This window comes from Ictidomys tridecemlineatus, chromosome 5 (genome assembly GCF_052094955.1).
Source record: "Ictidomys tridecemlineatus isolate mIctTri1 chromosome 5, mIctTri1.hap1, whole genome shotgun sequence".
NCBI classification, from domain to species: Eukaryota; Metazoa; Chordata; class Mammalia; order Rodentia; family Sciuridae; genus Ictidomys; species Ictidomys tridecemlineatus.
The window spans coordinates 139,705,007-139,724,414 of NC_135481.1; the positions used below are offsets into that span (position 1 = coordinate 139,705,007).

The following is a 19,408-nucleotide window of genomic DNA, read 5'->3' on the forward strand; positions in this document are numbered from 1 at the left end:
CTTCTATTGTTAGCACCCTACACCCCAAAATCTTTTTCAACCTTTTTTTCTAAATTCGTCCACCCCCATTAAATTTTAATACCCTTGTAGACCTGTGTGTCTCTCAGTGTACTGTGTGTATCTGCTTTGTACATAAAAATAAGACTGTTATCTTTCTCGTTACTGTTGTGTTGCATTTTTCAGTAAAAGACAACAGATTGAGCTCCTGAGTTCATCTTGGCCTCCTTCCTTGGTCTGCAGAGCTGTCTGAGCAGAAGGGCACTGGCCATTGTGACTGTATCTGCCCTGGGCTGGGTGTGTGGCCCACTCAGTTGCTCCCGTGGGAGGGCTCTGCTGTCTTCTCTCCTAGCCAGACAGCTTTTCTAAAAAAGATATGTTGATGAGGAACTGGCCAAATCCATATGGTGCCTTGAGTAGCAAGGCAAGCCCTGGGAGAGGTTAGGCTCCTTCCCTAAGATGGCCTTTCTCACTTGGGGTCTGAACACAGAACACAAAATGACCTGAGATTCTGCATCCCACTGGACCCATTGTTGCTCAGGAGAGAAATGAATTCTTTTTTTTTTTTTTTTTTAATTATTTTTGCAGTGTTGGGCATTGGACTCAGGTGCTCATGCATGCTAGGCAAGTGCTCTACCACTGAGCTATATCTCCAGCCTATGAGACATGAATTCTTACCTGCAGTGGATGTCTTGGGGTACAGGCCTTGATTTGCCTGAAGATCTTGCTGTACTGATTGTGCCGAGGCTGGTGAGAGGCTGCTCCTTGGGGTAGATAGAGAGGACATTATCCTGGTGCCAGAAGCTGGTGGTAAACTTCTGTGGGCCTTCTTCTTTGTCCCCCTCTGGTAGAGGGGAAAGAATGAATCGGATATGAATTCAGATGCCACCCCTTCCCCAGTTTTGTGACATTGGGCTGTATAATGCTGTTGTTGGAACAGACTTGAACCAGAATCCTGGGCTCTGCCCACCACTCCCCAGGGGGTTTGGGGCAAGTTTCCTAATGTCTCTCTGTCCAGTTTCCTAACCTGTAAAGTGCAGGTTCAACTGCACCTAAGGCTTTGGTAGGGATTAGATTAGTCACCACACAGAGCTCTTCATTATCATTAACCTCTGAGTTGTTGTTTTTTATCTGTGAATTGCAGAAATAGTAGGGTATATAGTAGGATTGCACTTCGTGGCTCTTTTGCGGGCCAGTGAAGTTGTGTGACTGGTTTTGGCAAGTGAGTTGTGAGCAGAAGGAGTGTGTATCCTTCCAGGCCAGGCATTTAATCAGTGCTATGCTTTCCAGAGCCCTCCTTTCTCTCTTTGGCACAGTGATTGGTGACGTGGTAGCAGCTCTGTCATCTGGTTTCCTGAAAGTGACAGGAATAAGGTGAGAGTGACAGTGATGAGGTAAATGCTTACTACAACCACAAAACGTGGTATTGAGCAAGAAATAAATCTCTGTCCTGTGAAGCCACTACACAGTCTGGGGGTTGTTTGTTGCTGCCGTGTAACCTTACTTATTCTGACTAAAACAGTCATGACCATATTGTACTTGGTTGTCAGGATTAAGTCTGATAATGTAAAATGCTCAGTGTGAAATTAAGTACATGGCAGTCATGACTTGACTCCCTGCCTGACCAGAATCCCTCCTGACCTACTGATTCTTGCAGCAAGTGTTGCTTCATCTTTCAGCAGGTTCCACAGGCCTTGACCTCTCACCTCCAGCTCTATACTGCCTTTGGCAAGACAGAGCTGCTGCCCCGAGTCAGGCCCAGCACAGTGAACCTTCCTCAGGGAAGACATCAAACTCAATAATGTCCATCAACCTGTAATAATAGCTCCGACTCCCTGACCACCATGGCTGCAGTCAGCCAGGGACGTGACCATCGATCACAGGAGCTTTGGTGGCTGGCCTCCACCAGCGTGCTTCACGTTGGCTGCGTCCAGTGAGGAGCTGCAGTGGCGCTGCACTGAAATGCATGCTGTCCTCGCCCCTTTTCCAGCCCAGGCTGTCGGCAGTGGGGGCTGCGTGCAGGTCCTGGGATTCCTTGTCTGCCCAGGCCCTGTGTGTTGGGAGGTGCAGGTGTGAGCGGGCCATGACACTGTTGAGCTGGTCCTCAGACAGCAGGTGAAGACAAGGTTGTTCTCATGCTGGGACCTGGTGAGGGTGTGATTCTGCTCTGTTAGGGGAAGCTCGGGGGTGGTGGCCTGCCATCCTGCCTTTCACAGGGAGATGTTTGATGCAGGGACATCTGGGGTCCCCGTGAAGAGGAAGCCCATTGTTACACTGTATAGTGATGGTCTCTCTATTCCAGATCCTCTAGACCCACTCTGCGTTCTAGCACAGCCCTGGACAGACGGCTGGGGGCCCCGGGCAGGGCCATCTGACCACTGGGCCGACTGACTGAACTTCTTCCTGTAATAAAAAAAGCTCAAAACCAAAATAAATAAATGCACATACAGTGGAATACATAAATAGTTCTGATCAGCTGCATCTTAAAAACAAAAACAAAAAATCCCAGGGTGTGCACAGATTTGGTGTGTTTGGCTTGGGCGCTGGGGGTGGAGCCCAGGGCCTGGGGCCTGCTAAGCACAAGAGTCCCCATGGACTTCCAGCCCCTGCGGCTTTTTGAACGGATGTGTGTGTGTAAAGGGTTTTGTAATTGTTTGGCTTTTTTGAAGGCCTTTGAAAGGCAGAAACATCTGGGGAAAGGACTCATGGTCTGATCACTCGCTAGAATGTTCTGTGGCTCTGATTCAGATACAGCAGTCATTCGTTTTACTCTCAGTTAACAGTGAGGTTTGGGTGCTCAGTAAGGGTGCTTTGGCTTCCATTGGAGAACTGGAAGGACCGATGACCCTGTGCCCTTGTGGGCTTCCTGAGCTGGACCCGGGGGCAGGGCTGGGCAGGAGCCTCAGGTGGGAAAGCCTCTCCTGGGGATATGTCACCGAGCCTTAACCTGCACGTGGAGCGTGCTGGGTGGACCTTAAGTCCTTCGTCAGTGCGGTCTCAGGGTTAACCCACATCCGACAGCCTTGACAGAGAGCTTCAGGATTTTTAATTGTAAAATAATACATACTGATTAAAAAAAATCAACGACTTAAAAATTGTCCAGTGAACTCCCCTTATCCAAAGAGGAAGTTGGGGAAAGTGTAAACCAGTAGTATCTACTCTGTTCTTTACATGGTGACAGTGTAGTGACAATGGCCATAAAGCAGCTTGACCCAGTAAGCATGCTAGGCAGTGCTGCTCTCAGTGGTTTCCAGTTGACATCCCAGCCAGTTCTCGCAACAACCCTGTAAAGTAGCTGCTTTTTAAATCATCACTTTATAATTGAGGAAAATAGGACCAGAGAGGTGAGTTAACTTGCCTAAGGTTACACAGTAATGGCTGAGCTGCCTTCAGGATTCCTATTCCTAACCATTAGCACTGAGAAACTTTGACCTTTTTTCAGCACTTCCTTGACAGTTATATTAGTGGAACTGGGGCAGATTACCCTGAGAGAACAGCTCCAAACTACTTGCTACCTTTCCCATCTCCCAGCACCCATGTGTGTTTTGTTATGCCCGGACATCTTGATTTTTGTTTTTTTGGTTTTCAGCACAGTTTGGTATCCAGCAGGTGCTTAATTAGGATTTATCTCAGATTTTTAGATTGGGTGACCTGGCCTTAGTGATAAGAACATTTGCCTAGAGTGTGTGAGGCCTTGGGTTCAGTCCCCAGTACTGCACACTGTGTGTGTGGCTGTCTGTCTGTCTGTCTGTGTATATTGACCTGTGAGCACTACAGTCAGTGAGGTCAGAGGCTGGGACTCCAGTTCCAGCCCCCACCTGGGGTCCTCTGTTCTCCATCTCGCACCTGCTGCCACTGGAATGTCCCAGGTGGACCTTCACTCACATGGCTGGCTCCCGAGCCCAGGTGGCCAGAACAGCAGGGGAGGCCAGGCAGCTCCTGCCCACCCTGTGGCCGGCACTAGCTTCCTCAGCACTGCCCCCCGGGGTAGTCTGCCTTCCCTCCAGCTTGGCTGGCCTCCCCTTGAGTGAGCCTCACAGAGATGAAGTAGAGGCTGCCAGCCTCTGAAGAACTCAGCTGAGAACGGGCAGTGTCGCCCTGTTCCCAGTGGTAGTCCCAGGAACTGCACAGGCTCAAGGCAGGGCCATAAGCCCCCCTTGGAGTGGGAGGTCTGTCTGCTCCACTCGCCCACGTGAGCTCTCCCTGGCCCCCCTCTCTCAGGCCCCTCTCTCTTTCCTGAAGCCTCACTTCCACCCAGCCTTTCCACTTGCTAATCCTCTGCCTGGAGCCCTCCTTTCTCGCCTGCTCTGGTTCTTGAGTGTCATCCATCTACAGGGCTAGATGAGCCCACCCTCGTGTCCCTCTGGAGACCACTTGATTCTGTCCGCACATGCAGGAAGTAAGTCTACCCTGTGCGCTCATTTGCTTACTCCATCCTGCCCTCCCTCCCCAGCCCAAGTGCCGGCCACCCCCATCTCCTGTCCTGGCAGGTGGTACATGGAATTCAGGAAACTCAGGGTGAGTGAGTCAGAACCAAGTGGTCAGCCCTCGCGTACAACTGCTGGTGTCTCTGGTGATGAGAACTGCCAGCAGGAAGAGAGGGCAATGAGTGTCTGGGGCGATGGACTCCACTTCCAAGGCGGGATTGGCCCCCTGAGCTGCTCCTCTGCTTCTGAAGTTGATTTCACAGGGGCCCCTCCAGAGCCCCCCACCTCTGGGCACTGCCCTTCTGTATGGTTGGCCTGGGCACAGCCTCTCTAAACGTTAGGAAGACTACCTGACTACCTGTCCCGGCAGCTGGTTGTACCCTAGCCTGCAGTGCCAGCCCTCAGGAGAGGTGGGAGGGAAGACTTCTATCATTCTGTTGTCTTCCCTTCCCCTGCTGTGACCCCCCCACACCCCTCTCAGAGTAGGGAGCTCAGAAAATGCAGTCAGGCCAGTGTTTCAGGAGTGTGTTGGGAAACCTCTGTTTTCTTATCATTAAATTGGGAGCCATGGGCTGGGGATATAGCTCAGTTGGTAGAGTGCTTGTCCCCCCCCCCAAAAAAAAAGGTAGGGGGGTGGGGAGGCCAGGTGCCATGGTGCACATCCTTAATCCTAGCTATTCAGGAGGCCAAGGCAGGAGGATTGCAGAGGCCAGCCTGGGCAATTTACTGATACCTTGTCTCAAAATCAGAAGGACTGGTAATGTGCTTGTGGTGCCCAGCAGGCCCTGGAGTAAAACCCCAGAACCACAAAACAACAACAGAAACCAGGAATGACGGGAATGGGCTGTGGCAGGGCCCAGGTTCTTGTGGTCCTGTTGGCGTCCGGCTCCCCCGGTGCTTACCTGGGCAGCAAGGAGGGGCTTGCCTTGCGGTCAGTGCTGGCTCCTGCCGTTGCCACGACTACTGTGCCTTTTGTTCACCGCACCAGAGCACCCAGCCTGGTGCGGTGGAGGTCCAGCTGCATGCTCCTCTCTGAGGCCTACGTCTGGACCCAGAGACCCGCACACCGTTGGGAAGACGAGGGCCCTCTTTTCTGCTTGAACCAGAGAGCCATGTGGGTTAGCTGCAGCCTTGAGCTCTTAACATGGCCCTGAGCTATGCACACCCAGGAGCCACCCAGAAGCAGAGCAGGGAGCGTCTCTCCACCCCACTGGCCTCCAGTGAAGAATGGTGGACTCAGAGGGCTGGCTGGCTCCTCCGGTGGAGCGAGGTGAGGCGGGGTTGGTGCTGTGCCCCGGAGTCAGGCCTCCCAGAGAGCATCGCCCAGCAGCAGCTTTACAGGCCTCTTCATCTTCCCTTCAGAATGAGCCTTCAGCCCTGGAGTCCTGGGAATGTGGCAGGTGTCCTCCTGAAGGCCTCACCCGCTTTGTTACTTTTTGCCTCCTTCATTTGGGTTACTTTGTTTCACCGCGCACTTGGTTAACCTCTCAAGAGCACTAAGAGACATGGGCTGCGCATTTTAATAGTTCCTTGACAGGTTGGGACGCCAGGCAGAGTGTGCGAGTGGCCTTGTCTGAGGTGATGGGTCCTCTCAGCAGGATGATGAACTGCCGGTCTGTGGCCTTGCAGTGATATGCACTTGTGCTCTGTGCCTTCAATTCATCAAACCCTAGGGCAATGCTTAGATAATCACAGCCTCTCTGACATATTTATAGTGTGAGAGTGTCTGATTGATGGTGGCCACCAAAGATGGGGAGGCTGCTGGGAGGTCACACAGGACTGCTGCTTCCCTCTAAGATGCCTCCCCCCTCCCCACTGCCTCTGCTTTACACTGCACTCCTGTGGCAGGGGCTGAGGCATAACTGGCCCTGAACACACGAGAGCAGTCTCCTCAGAGCCAGGCTGGGCTCCCTGGAGATGGAAAGAACAGAGGGACACACATAGGAAGACCCCTTACCAAGGCCAGCAGCCTCAGTTAACTGATTTCCCTGTGAGTCCTTGTCCCAGCCAGGACCCATGGTGGCAAGTGACTGACCTCAACAGAGAATACAGTCCAGCAGTAGCCCTGGAGGAATGAGGGGCTCCGCTGTCCTCCCTCGATGCAGACTCCGTCATGCACAGAGCCATCATCCACCTTGCTCCCAGCCCTGGTCCAGTCCAGTGAGGCGAAAAAGCCTGTGTCTCTCCTGAAAGTTCTGTATACACCATAGAGTAGTCTTCAGGCCCATCTGTGGAGTGAGGCCATCCCCATTGGGTCATGGGCACAGACTGATTGGCCAAGCCTGGCGGGATGTGCCTCTTGAGCCATAGAGAACCAAATGCCCACCCTGGAGTGGAGGAGGGTGGAGACAGCAGGCACCCAGAGAATAGCCAGGTGTCAGCATGAGGAAGGGGCATCCTGCTGGTTCAGTGACACACAGCCAATGTCCTTCATGCACACACGTGGTTGCAGCCACCTGGGCAGCGTTCACCACCACCGTGGTCTTCCTGCCCTCTGGGTCTAGACAGCATCTGGGAGCAGTCAGTTTGGGTGTTTTGTGAAGTGAATTTCATGTGCTGAATGTCTCTCGGGACTGTCTCACCACCAGAGAAAGGGACAGATGGGTCCATTCCATCAAATTGAGGGACTGCTGTTCATGCTGGGTGTTGAGGCGCATCATTGCGCACTGCACATGGTCCCTGCTTTGCTGGGCCTCCTGTGCAGCTAGGGAGACAATACTAAATAACAGGTTTGGAATGTGTGTGGGCCCTCGTATTCCTTGTCTGAATATTGGGTCCAAGTGCTTCACTTGGGATATGGCGAGGCAATGGCTACTGTCATTGGGAGACTGACCCAGAGGCAAGTACTGTCCAAAGGAGGTGGAAAGCTGAGAAACAGCCAGGCAGGTGCCTCTGCTGCTCTGGGCCCAGAGGGGCCCCCAGGCTGGCAGCTGATGGGAAGCGGGAACCTGCTGTGGTACAGGGAGAGTTATTGGTGTCTGTTATCAAGCAGGCATTCAGGGTGAGTTTAGCAAGACATGGGTCATCTCGGGCTCTGAAGAGGTCACTACTGTATGGCCTTCTCAGGGCAGTTGTTGGGATTTAACCCCACTTTGGCACTTCCTCAGTCTGTTGAGCTTACCTGTAACCCCTCTGAATGGAGCCTCCCCCTGGATGTCCTCACCAGTGCCCTGTGAACACCAGTGTGGAGGCCCTGCAGCCCATGATCACCTGCCTGGAGAGCACAGACCTGGGATTTGTAAGGGCCAAGGGAGGGGATTACTGCATGTGAGGCACTGCCCACACCAGAAAACCCCTCAGGCCTCCATCTGCAAGCTTGGGGTATATTGTCCTCACCGCCATGGGGAAAGCAAGAACACTACCCTCACCACCCATTGGGGGTCAGGTCTTGTGCTAACTGGTGGAGCCCACATGCCCCCGGGGGAAAGAGGGCTTGGGCCTGAGAGTCCCAGAGTCCTTCTTAGTCCTTGGCTTGGAGCCCACATTCTGCCCCCCCCTACCTGGTCTACAAATCAGAGGCCACACTTGCCTCATAAAATGGCCCTCACGGAGAGGGGTAGGATAGGGCTCCCGGGTGAATGGCCACACTGGGGAAAGAGGCCAGGGATTGAGGGAGTAGAAGATGGAATGAGGATTTAGCAATCACAGCAAGATTTGGGGAAACGCATTACAGGGTCCACAGTTCATATTGGGCAATTCCCACGGGTCAGGGGCCTTGACAAAGCTTCCAACTTACTGGTCAGCACAGCCTCTCAGCCTCCATGACTCCATATCCTAGGGCCTCAGCTTCAGGGCAGGCTTGAGAAATAATTGCCCAGTGAGGGAATCACAGAGGCCTGAGCTGAATGAGGATTCGACTTTAGAGAAGAAAGGACTGAGATACAGAGAAGGGGAGAGGTACCCCAGGCAGAGTGCGGGCATGGCAGAGATCCCTGTACACAGCCCGATAGCATCCTCGCTCCTGCTCCCAGGCAGGTGAACTTCATGACCTCGGGTGCGCAGCTTCACATAGCAGTGTCAGTGGAAGGTCCCTGGCCCAGGGTCTGCCTGGATCTTGGGGGCCTAAGCAGCAAGGCCAGGAGCAGGGACTTCACCCACGCAGCTCTGATTACATTAGTTTGTGGCTTCTCTGGTTCTTTGCCAAGGAAGGAGAGAGAAGAACGAAGTTGGACGCTAATTTAGAACTTCACTGAAGCATGAAATCGCTTCCTTCCGTTACCAGATTATACTTAAGTAGAAAATTGACTTTGGGTGGGGGCAAGGGGAGTTATATACTTTTGAAAATTAAAAGTGAAGAAGAAACTTCCTTGTGCCCACCACTGCTAGTGGGAGGAAAGCAGCACAGGCTTTGGGAGGTCAGGATACAGGAATGCAGTTTGCTTCTTGGCTGTGTTTTCTTGAGGCGTGTGATTTTTCCTGTCTTGTTGGTGAGAACTTCCTTTGACAACACTAAACTGGGTCTTGCTGGACTTTAAAATGCTTTGGAATTTTTCCCAAATTCGAATTTAATTGAATTTGGATCAAAGCCAAAGTGCTTTGAACCCTCCAGATTGAAGCAGGTGGTGAACCTCTGCCAGTCCAGTTGCACAGTTGCGGTGCCCAGCAGAACAGGAGGCAGGAGACACACCCTTGGTGGCCGAGATTCTGTGGTTACCTAGAGGGATCAGGAAGGGACTGTAGGCTTTGAGTGTTATGGCTGCTTTGGTGCTGAGGGTGTCACTGTCATCCCAGGCCTTTGTCTTGCTCCCCAGGGTGAGTCACTGGTGAACTGGCCTCACCTCCAAACCCTCACTCGTCCCAGCTAGGTGCAAAGGTTTCTGCAGACCCCTGGATTTGGAGAACATATCCACACTGAACATTTGGGGAGAAGGGGTTTTTTGGCTCCTACTGTTTGCAGCCTAGCACAGGATGGGAGTGGGGGTGGGAATATGGAAGGTTCTGCTGGGGTGCTCACTGGTCCTAGGGAACATGTTTAAAAAGTCCCCCATGGCCAATTCTCCAGGAATCTCAGCCTCCATATGCTGAAGGTAGAGACGGGCCTCAGAAGTAGACAGCTTGCCTGGGATACCTGGCCCTGGCTCCTGGCATAGCTGCTCTGCCTGTCTGAGCCTGGGCTGCTCTCACTAAACAATGGGGCTCACAAGAGACCCTTCAACCAAGGACTCCTGAGCATGCAGTGTGGTCAAGGGCACATGCTACTGAGCGCTCCCTTGGCCTCTGTCTACACAAATCAGGATGCCTCCCATGTGCTCTTCACTAGGAGAGGCAGCCCTAGTTGGAGCTTACCCCAGGGATGGCTCATCTTCAGCCCAAAGATGTGTCCTAGTGTTTCCAACCTAGGAACAAAATCAGTTTCTCCAGGGCAGAGAGAGACCCTTGGTGCCCATTGTTCTTAGAGGTGTGGCTGAGGGAGTGGGGATGGTTTGCCAGAGCTGAGCAGACTGGAGGGGAAGGAGAGGCTAGGGTGTGTGGGGCTGGGGGCTGAAGGCCGGGGGCCTGTGGGCAGGAGAGGCCTCTCTCACCTGTGTCCCTCCCCCTGCAGTTTGGCGCACCATGTCGGTCAGCGTCCACGAGACCCGCAAGTCACGGAGCAGTACGGGCTCCATGAACATCACCCTGTTCCACAAGGCCTCCCACCCCGACTGCGTGCTGGCCCACCTCAACACGCTGCGCAAGCACCGCATGTTCACCGACGTCACACTCTGGGCGGGCGACCGCGCCTTCCCCTGCCACCGGGCCGTATTGGCCGCCTCCAGCCGCTACTTCGAGGCCATGTTCAGTCACGGCCTGCGGGAGAGCCGGGATGACACGGTCAACTTCCAAGACAACCTGCACCCCGAGGTGCTGGAGCTGCTGCTGGACTTTGCCTACTCCTCCCGCATCGTCATCAACGAGGAGAATGCCGAGTCGCTGCTGGAGGCCGGCGACATGCTGCAGTTCCATGACGTGCGGGACGCGGCCGCCGAGTTCCTGGAGAAGAACCTCGTCCCCTCCAACTGCCTAGGCATGATGCTGCTGTCGGACGCCCACCAGTGCCGCCGGCTCTACGAGTTCTCCTGGCGAATGTGCCTGGTGCACTTCGAGACCGTGCGGCAGAGCGAGGACTTCAACAGCCTGTCCAAGGACACGCTGCTGGACCTCATCTCCAGCGATGAGCTGGAGACCGAGGACGAGCGGGTGGTCTTTGAAGCCATCCTCCAGTGGGTGAAGCACGACCTGGAGGAGCGGAAGGCCCACCTGCCTGAGCTCCTGCGCAGTGTGCGGCTGGCCCTGCTGCCGTCGGATTGCCTGAAGGAGGCGGTCTCCGGCGAGGCCCTCCTCATGGCGGACGAGCGCACCAAACTCATCATAGACGAGGCCCTCCACTGCAAGACCAAGATCTTGCAGAATGATGGGGTGGTCACCAGCCCTTGTGCCCGGCCACGCAAGGCAGGCCACACGCTGCTCATCCTGGGGGGCCAGACCTTCATGTGTGACAAGATCTACCAGGTGGACCATAAGGCCAAGGAGATCATCCCCAAGGCAGACTTGCCCAGCCCCCGGAAGGAGTTCAGTGCCTCTGCAATCGGCTGCAAGGTCTATGTGACGGGAGGCAGGGGCTCCGAGAATGGGGTCTCCAAGGATGTCTGGGTGTATGATACTGTCCATGAGGAGTGGTCCAAGGCAGCACCCATGCTGATCGCTCGCTTTGGCCACGGCTCGGCCGAGCTGGAGAACTGTCTGTATGTGGTAGGGGGACACACGTCCCTGGCTGGCGTCTTCCCGGCCTCGCCTTCAGTCTCCCTGAAGCAGGTAGAGAAATATGACCCTGGAGCCAACAAATGGACGATGGTTGCCCCACTGAGGGACGGTGTCAGCAACGCTGCCGTGGTAAGCGCCAAGCTGAAGCTTTTTGTTTTTGGAGGGACCAGCATCCACCGAGACATGGTATCCAAAGTCCAATGCTATGACCCATCAGAAAACCGGTGGACTATCAAGGCTGAGTGTCCCCAACCTTGGCGGTACACAGCTGCTGCTGTCCTGGGCAGCCAGATCTTCATCATGGGAGGTGACACAGAATTCACAGCTGCCTCAGCCTACCGCTTCGACTGTGAGACCAACCAGTGGACACGGATCGGTGACATGACTGCCAAGCGTATGTCCTGCCATGCCCTGGCTTCAGGAAACAAGCTCTACGTGGTCGGGGGCTACTTTGGAACCCAGAGGTGTAAGACCCTAGACTGCTATGACCCCACTTCGGACACGTGGAACTGCATCACCACCGTGCCCTACTCGCTCATCCCCACGGCCTTTGTCAGCACCTGGAAGCACCTGCCGGCGTGAGGAGCACCTGCAGAGCCCAGCCAGGTGAGCCCCAGCAGCCTGGGACTGCTCTGAGCCCCCAGAAGGACCAGGGGAGACACACTTCTGCTTGTTCCCACTCTGGATAATGGTGGCTGTATCTTCCAGGGAAGGCTAGGTGAACAGCAGATGACTGGGATTTAGGGACAGGTGACCCTGGGTTGAGGCCAGGGTGGCATGCTTGCTGTCGTGCAAGGGAATTTCTCTCTCTGTTTCATGCATGAGTTGGAGAGGAGGCCTTCCTTATAGCAGGCAGGTAGGTGGGCATGTGAATTAAGGGAGGCCATTCCTCCAGGCCTCAGAGTGGGGGTTGCCATGGAGCAGGTGCCCATGAGTCTGTTGGTCTCTATTCTTAGGACCACGGTTGTGAGAAATTGTTAAATGGAAACCAGTAAAAGTGCCACAGACAGAGAGAGCCGTATGACACATTAGGCTCTCAGGAGGATGAAAGGAGGGAGAGGAGACACCAGGACTTAGGCCAGTTCTGGGATAGGCAAAGAGTCTAGTGAGTGGAAGGAACAGTGGGAGGAAGGTCTGCTCTGGCCCCGCCTCTTCTGAGGGGGGTGTGGTTTTTCCTGCAGCTGGTCAGAGGCAACATCAAGTGGCAAGTACCAAAACTGGAAGGGAGTGTCCAAGCCAGCCTGGCAGGATGCTTCAGGAGGCACCAGCAAGGGTGGTGGGTTGTTAGGCACCAGAGGAAGGGTTCTAGGTGCTAGACATGCTCTCCATAGTAAGGCCCTGGGAAAGGCTGGCATGTCACTAGTTCTTGTCCTATGTCCCATCTTAGAGCCCTCCTCCTGTGCATACCTAGGATGGAGAATGGAGGGTGACCCCCAGGGGCCTGGGAAGCTGGAGGTAGAGTCTAGCAGCAGGAGAGGAGGCCTGGAAGAGCCTTCCTGCATGGGGCCAAGATGTTTTTGTTCCCCCAGCTGCACCAGCGACCTAGCTCTGATCTGGCCCCACCCACCTCCTGCTCTTACAGGGCTGAAAGACCCCCTGTGCAGGCTCAGGTCCAGACTCCTTCAGCCTAGGTCATAGGAACTGTGCCAGGAGGTAGCCAGAGCCAAAATATTAATTTCCTCAATGGATAGGCAGTCATTGAAACAAATGCTTGAAAGCTGTACACAGTGACAGCAGTCCTTCTTAGCTCCTAAACAAAAGCTGATGTCTCAGCCCTTAAATGAGATCCAGCCAAGCCTTTGAATCACTAAGGGTCTGGCAGGCATCAGGTCAGTAAGCACAGGGTGCCAAGCTCAGCCTGAGTAAGATCTGCCCTTGGTTCTCTTTATGGCCTTTTGGATTTGTTTTGTTTTGTTTTAATCTGCTTTCTTCTTTGGGAGAAAAATCTTACCCTGCCAAATTTCTTGGTCCCATGGGGAGTAAGCTTCAAGGAGGATATTGATATATCTGATTGATGACCTTCTCTGACTCTAGGTGGCTTAGAAACCTGGGGTGTTAGGTCACCTGCAGGGTGGAGGCCCCACTTAGACTGGGGGGGGGTGTCTCCGTCCATCGCTGGAATCCTGAGCGCACGGATCGGTGACATGACTCAAGTGGGAAGGGTAGGAGCAGGGAGGCTGCCCACCCCTGGATCATGTCCCTGCTGCCTGTCCCTGCCTGCTGGGGTGGGGTCAGCTCAGCTGGACCTGGCAAACCATGTGGTTTTCAGGAATTTCTGTGCTCTGGGGACCCCAGAAGGGAAGCACACATTGGCTCTGACTCTTGCTGTTTGCTTGACGCTGGGCAGATTATTCCATGCCAGGGGCTCGGCTTTCCTGTCTGGACAGTGGGAATGGATATTGTGTTGCTCGAAGTACTTGACTAGAGATCAAGTGAGGGGCCAGCATCAGATGCTGCTTTTCTAAGGGGGAGGAGGATGATGTCACGATGACAGCTTTGGGACACTGCACTACAAGGGCCTCGATGTCCCTAGCCCATCCTCACAGTTGCAATTGCTATAATCCGGGTACCTTCGAATGCTCACCAGAGTGCTACAGAGGCTTGTCCCTTTAGTCAGTCTTCCCTGGTGCATGGCGGGGTGCTGTTATCAGCCCCACTTTAGGGATGAGGAAGTGGGCTAATTGCACAAGAGCCAGCCCATCCTAGATGGGCCTAGGAAGCCACTCCCAAACCCTGCTTTCCAGAGCCTGTCTCCAAGGCATTCAGGCTGCAGGCGTCTTGAGTTCCTGCAGTGGGAGCTCCAGGTTGCTCTGGGGCCCCAGCTGTGGCTCTGTGACCTTTTCATGAGCCCTAGCAGCCAAGTGGAGTCCTCCTTGCAGCCCCCCTCTGTCTAGACCTCTCCTCCTCTGACTCCTGTCCCCTCTGGTCAATGCTGGGTTGTTCCAGGCTCTGCAGGTGACTGCTCCTATGCCCCTTCTCCTGCCTGGACAGCTCCAGGTTCTACTTAAAGGCAGGTTCTCCTCGGGAGAGCCACACTCCATGCCAAGCAAGCAGGGCAGAGAGCTGACACTCAGGGCACTTGCCTGACCCTTCCCATGTTCTGGGTGGCCATCCACACCTGCCCTTGGCTCCCTGAGAAGTGGACTGAGCTGGAGGAGAGCCCCCAACTTAGCCACCGACCAGGACCTCATCTAGAAGTGGTCTCAGCCCTCTCCCCCCAAATACATGTCCCTCTCCTGTTCTTCCAGCCTTTCCTGGCAAGTAGCAGCGGGTGGGGGTCCAGATGAAGGTCCTTCCCAGAAATGTAGCTCTCCCTATGCCTATAGAACTCCATCCATTGTGCCTTGTGCAGATGCAGCTCCAGGAGCCACTAGCCCAGGTCCCCTGCAGGTGGCAGCTTCTCAGCACCTCTGGTGGCCTCCTTGCTCCATGTGGAGCTCTTGCTAGGGGCTGCGTCTGCGCTGAGTATCTTTGTCCTTCCCTAGTCCTCCCAGAACAACTTGTCATATCTGTTGATACCACAGGGTTGGCAACATGACTGTGAAGGCCGATAGCTGGCATCAGGCGACCATCCTAGGAGGGTTGAAGCAGGACCTGGGCCCTAGGCGTGCCCCACCCCTGCAGGAATCTCTGGGGAGAGTCACCGGGCATCCTCAGGTCCTGCAAGGCATGGAGTGGCCCTTCAGCAGCACAGTGGGACAGGGCATTGCTATGTTGAAAATTGAGCACCATCAGGACCTTGACCTCTGGGGCCAGCACATTCACTCTAGTGTCACAGTAAGATCCGTGTCCCTAGGGACGGTTGGCAGCGGGACCCTGGAGCTAGGTGTGCCCCCATCTCCCTGGATTGCCTGCTGAGGGTGGACTTGCCACAACGTCCTTTCCTTTTACCTCTTCTCCAGCTCCCCATGCCCCTCCCTCCCACCCCCCTCCCTCACAGGCTTCAGGACATCAGTGCTGGCATCCAGGCCATGAGACCTCGTCTCCTCCTCGCAGGGCTCGGGGGCTCCAGTCTCAGCTCAGTCACTAGGGGAGCCTGTCCTTCCAGGAGCCTGGGGTCACTTGTGCCTGTGAGAAGCCTAGGAATAGGATGGCACCCGGGTCTCCATAGGGCAGTGCACGTCCACAGGCAGACCTGCACCAGCAGCCCTCAGCCCAGGCCTTGGCTGTGCCTGCTGCCCAGGCAGTGGGGGACGACCAGACCATCTTCCACGGCGGGGGTTTGTTTCATTTTACAACGAGGAAACCAGGCCTCAGAGAAGAGGCTGCCAAGAATCAGGAGGCCCCTCAGGGACGACCTTGGGATGAGCCTGAGAGCAGCAGGTGATGGGAGAGGGAGCACAGGAGCCTGGCTTGCGCCTCCCCGGGTGTCCGGTCTTTAGGGCACCATCTCTCCCTCTCAACAGCCAGGGGTGCATAGCCCTCACCCCGGCACTGGTGGCAGTGGGGCCTTGCCCTGAGGGGACCCACATGCAGCGTGTGATATGCTGAGGTGGGGCCCAGTGGCTGGGACGGCCTCTCAGGGGGACCTTGACAGCCAGGCCCTGGAGCTCTGGTGATGCCATCTAGAACACCACGAGGGGTGCCTTTTGGTTTGGGAGAAACTCGGAGGGATTTGTGGGGCCTTCACTAGTCCACTGAGAACACAGCAGCTACCTTGCAAGCCCAGCACAGGCATCTAGAAACCTGCTGGCACCTGGAGATGGGGATTCCTACAGGGCAGGAATCCCCGGTGCTGGCTTCAGGTTTTTGTTTTTTTGGTTTTTTTTAACGATGTTACTTAAATACATAGAAACGTACAACTAAGTAAAAGCTCCTGTGTTCGCAGTCTAAGCAGCTGCTAGGCAGCACAGATGTACAGGTTAAATGCAACACACGCCCAAAAACCCCTGAGACTGGAGCACCCAGGATATTTTGCGGAGACTGTGCTGCCTCAGCCTTTTGGAGTGAAGGCTGCATGGGCAGGGCTGTTAGGGAGCACGGCCTGTCTGTGCCCCAGGAGCCCTAAAGGCAGCTGAGCAGAGGCTGAGCAGAGTCAGAGCTTGTTGGGCACTGAAATTGTGAGTGGACACAGGTGCACCAGAAGACCCTCATGGAGGATTCTAACTCCTCCCCTTCATACAGGGGACCCTCCTTTGAGAAACCCTGCCCAGCAGATCTGCTGTCTGTGGGGGCTTCACCCTCTCATCCAGGTCCTCCGCCTGCCCAGTGCTCTGTCCTGTAGGGTGTGTCTGTCTAAATTCACTCAGGAGCTACAGCCTGGCCAGGGGATGTCTCCTGGGCTCACAGCTCCAGCCACATCCCCCCCTCAGGGCCAGGATTTGCTGAGCTCTGAGAACCAGAGCAGCAAGTCAGCTCTTCTCCCTGCTTCAGGGCTGCTCCCCACCAAGCCTCTCCTAGCCCTGGGATTCTCAGCTTCTCTGGAAAGCATCTCCTCACTTCCAGGAGAAGCACTGCTGCTCAAAGCGGGTGCATATTGATAGAGAACACAGCACAGGAGTGTGAGCTTCCTGACCATAGGGACAGTCTCACCTGGTCCCCACTATGTCCCCACAGCCTGGAGTCAAGAGGCTGTGCAGTAAATGTTTGTCTACAGCACAAATGAGTGTGCTGGCTACTGTCCACAGCCTGTCTGTCACTTATTCCTCTTAACAGCATGGCCGACCACATGCCTGCTCTCCCCCCTTCTTGCAGACCCTCCATCTGCCCTTGTGTTTCTGCCTCACCAGCCTACTTTTATTTATATTTTCAAATGTGCCAAATTCTCACCTCAGGGTCTTTGCACATTCTGTTCCTTCTGTCTGGGCTGCCGTTCTCCTCTAGCTTACTCCTGCCCATCCTTCTGGTCTCAGGTTAAATATTACTCACTTCCCACGTCCTCCACCAAAATAAAATGAAGGCCCTGGCTCTACTCTCATTTTAAAATTTGTCATTTGTAGCACTTCTCTCTGTATAATTATTTGTACAAGTCTGCGGTTTCCCCCACAAGGACCTGGACGGAGACAGTGGCTGTGTCTGTTTGCCTTCCTGTGCCCCCAGGTCTCCAGGGTGCCCAACAGTGGGAGAGTGTGTAGGGAATGTGGTTTGGGATGAATGAGGGCAGATAGGTGGTATCTCACATTGCAGGTGAGGAAACCTCTGTGCAGCTGGTGAGGTAGAGCCCTGTTCTTACTCCTGGACTTCTGCTGTCGGTGCCTCTTGATTTTGTTCCAGTTTAGGACAGAAGAACATGGCCACTGATTTGTTCTTTCATTCTCTCCCATTCTCTCCTCCACAGACTCTGCGTGTCTCTCCTGCCCCGCGGCTGCGGCCCTCACTTTCACAGAGTGGCCTTGACCCCGCTGCCACAGTGCAGAGCTCTCCGAGTGGCCAGAAGCCGACTGCACCAGCTCCAGGCAGCAGCAACCTCGAGGCTGTTCTGAGCTTTCGACAAGACAAGCATCCTGCGGCCCTGGAAGCCTCTTCAGCTTCGAGTGGTTTGCATGGAAGAAGAGCAGCCAGAGGACAGGGTGCCAGCAAAACTCCCCTGGGCCTTTGGGGAGGACACACCTGCAGAGGCTCGAGGTCATCTGTCAGCAAGTCCTGGACTTGGGCTGGGAGGTCAAGGGCAGAGAAGGGGTGGGGTGGCAGCATAGGAGAGCTTTGGGTCACTTAGCACTGATGGCACAGCCTTTGATTCTAGGGCTGCTCTGTGGGGGGCTGTAATGTCACCCACAGCTGCTGTCCCAGGCCTCGGGGAGGCATGTCCACCAGAGTGAGCAGAAGGCTGCTGAGGAGAAAACAGCATGGCTTTCATAAAGGCAGAAACCCCACCTGGTGACCTTGTTGACATCTGCAAGTCTTCATTAGCACATGGACTCAGACCCCCAAGGCCCAAGGGGAGATTCCTGCCCCATGAGGCCCTCAAACCTTAGCCCACTGGGGACCTGGCCCCGGGATGCTGTGCCCAGGAGGCTGGGGTCAACTCAGCAAGACTGGAGGCCTAGGAACTGTCCCCTCAGCCCACCCTAAGAGGCAGTAGTGACTCCCTCTCCTGATGGGAGCGCACCCATCAACAGCACCAAGGGCTCTTTCGGGAGATCACACCTGTCCTCAGGTGGTGGCCCTGCCCTCTAAGACTGGGAGCAGCTGTGAGCTGGGGATGACAGAGTTACCAGAGGGCACCCGTTACAGATACTCCACGGCCAGGTTTGTCTCAGTTGGAGGTTGGTGACAGGCCTCCAGCCAGTGCCCACTGTCCTCTCTGGCGGTTTGTCCTTGTAACTGGCGACACTGCATCCTGACCCATTTGCTCTGTGAGCTCAGAAAGTAATAGAATGGTCCCGAGAGAATTGCCAAACACTTGTGTATTGCTTTCACCTCCTAGTTCCTGGGGAGCCCCTCATCAGTGAACTCACAGAATTCAGACTGCATGGAGGTCAGCTTCTGACACCTGGTGTCAGACTTCAGTCTCATCCTTCACTCATCCTATCCACCATCTGAGGGAAACAGGGACGTGGTACCATGGTAGGGGGCTGGGCAGGGCTCCCTGACCTGTGGCTTCCCAGGCCACCTGCCATTTGCATGTGCTGCTTCTCTGGCTCAGGAGTGGGATTCATGTGGGCTATGCTGCTGGTAGAGAAGGGGGTACAGACCAGTTACTTAATGACCCCAAATGACCCCATACCTCTACACCGGTGCTTCCTCTGTGGGTGTCTTTTGGGGAGTGGGACTTTGGGCTGGGTTTGCCTATGGATGGGCTCCACCAGGAGAGAGCTGGAAGTGGCAGTTGCTTCCGGTGGTACCTTAGACCCCACACCCCACCCTTTCCAGAGGCCAGCCTGTGCTCTCAGGCAGCTACACTGCTGGAGAACTTGGGGCTCTTGGGCCCTGTAGCTGGTGGAAGATCTGCAGGCCTGCAGGGCGTGGCCCTTGACCCCGTGGGCTGCTGAGCCGAGATAAAGCACACTTCTCACAGCACAAAGGACCCGGCCATGGTGCTTTCCCCCAAAATGTGTTGCTTTTATCAGTTTTCTAACTTAATAAAAAAGAGTTCAGAAAGTCTTGGTCTTCCTTGGGTGCTGGGACCAGTTTTGGCAGACTTGAGTTCCTGCCCACCACCAGGGCCTAGGGTGTGCCTGTTGGCCTCTGATTTGGGGCCTTGTGGAGAACCCACAAGAGGAGAGGGTTCCTCTTCCTCCTTGAGTGTGGTTGCCCCAGAACCCTTTGCGTTGATCTTGGAGCATCCTGATGCTGCTCCCCCT

The 19,408-nt window shown here is 54.9% G+C and overlaps 1 protein-coding gene across 3 annotated transcripts in view; it reads left to right on the forward strand.

Annotated features, from left to right (window-relative positions):
- Klhl25 (kelch like family member 25) overlaps positions 1–19,205 on the forward strand; it is a 32,731-nt gene extending 13,526 nt beyond the window's left edge. For all 3 annotated transcript variants that reach the window (XM_078051199.1, XM_005320113.5, XM_040274917.2), the window contains 2 exons: positions 9,967–11,771; positions 17,443–19,205. In XM_078051199.1, the coding sequence (XP_077907325.1) occupies positions 9,978–11,747 (1,770 nt within the window). In that variant the 5' untranslated portion in view covers positions 9,967–9,977 and the 3' untranslated portion in view covers positions 11,748–11,771; positions 17,443–19,205. The remainder of the gene's footprint in view (positions 1–9,966; positions 11,772–17,442) is intronic.
- Positions 19,206–19,408: the final 203 nt, after the last annotated feature.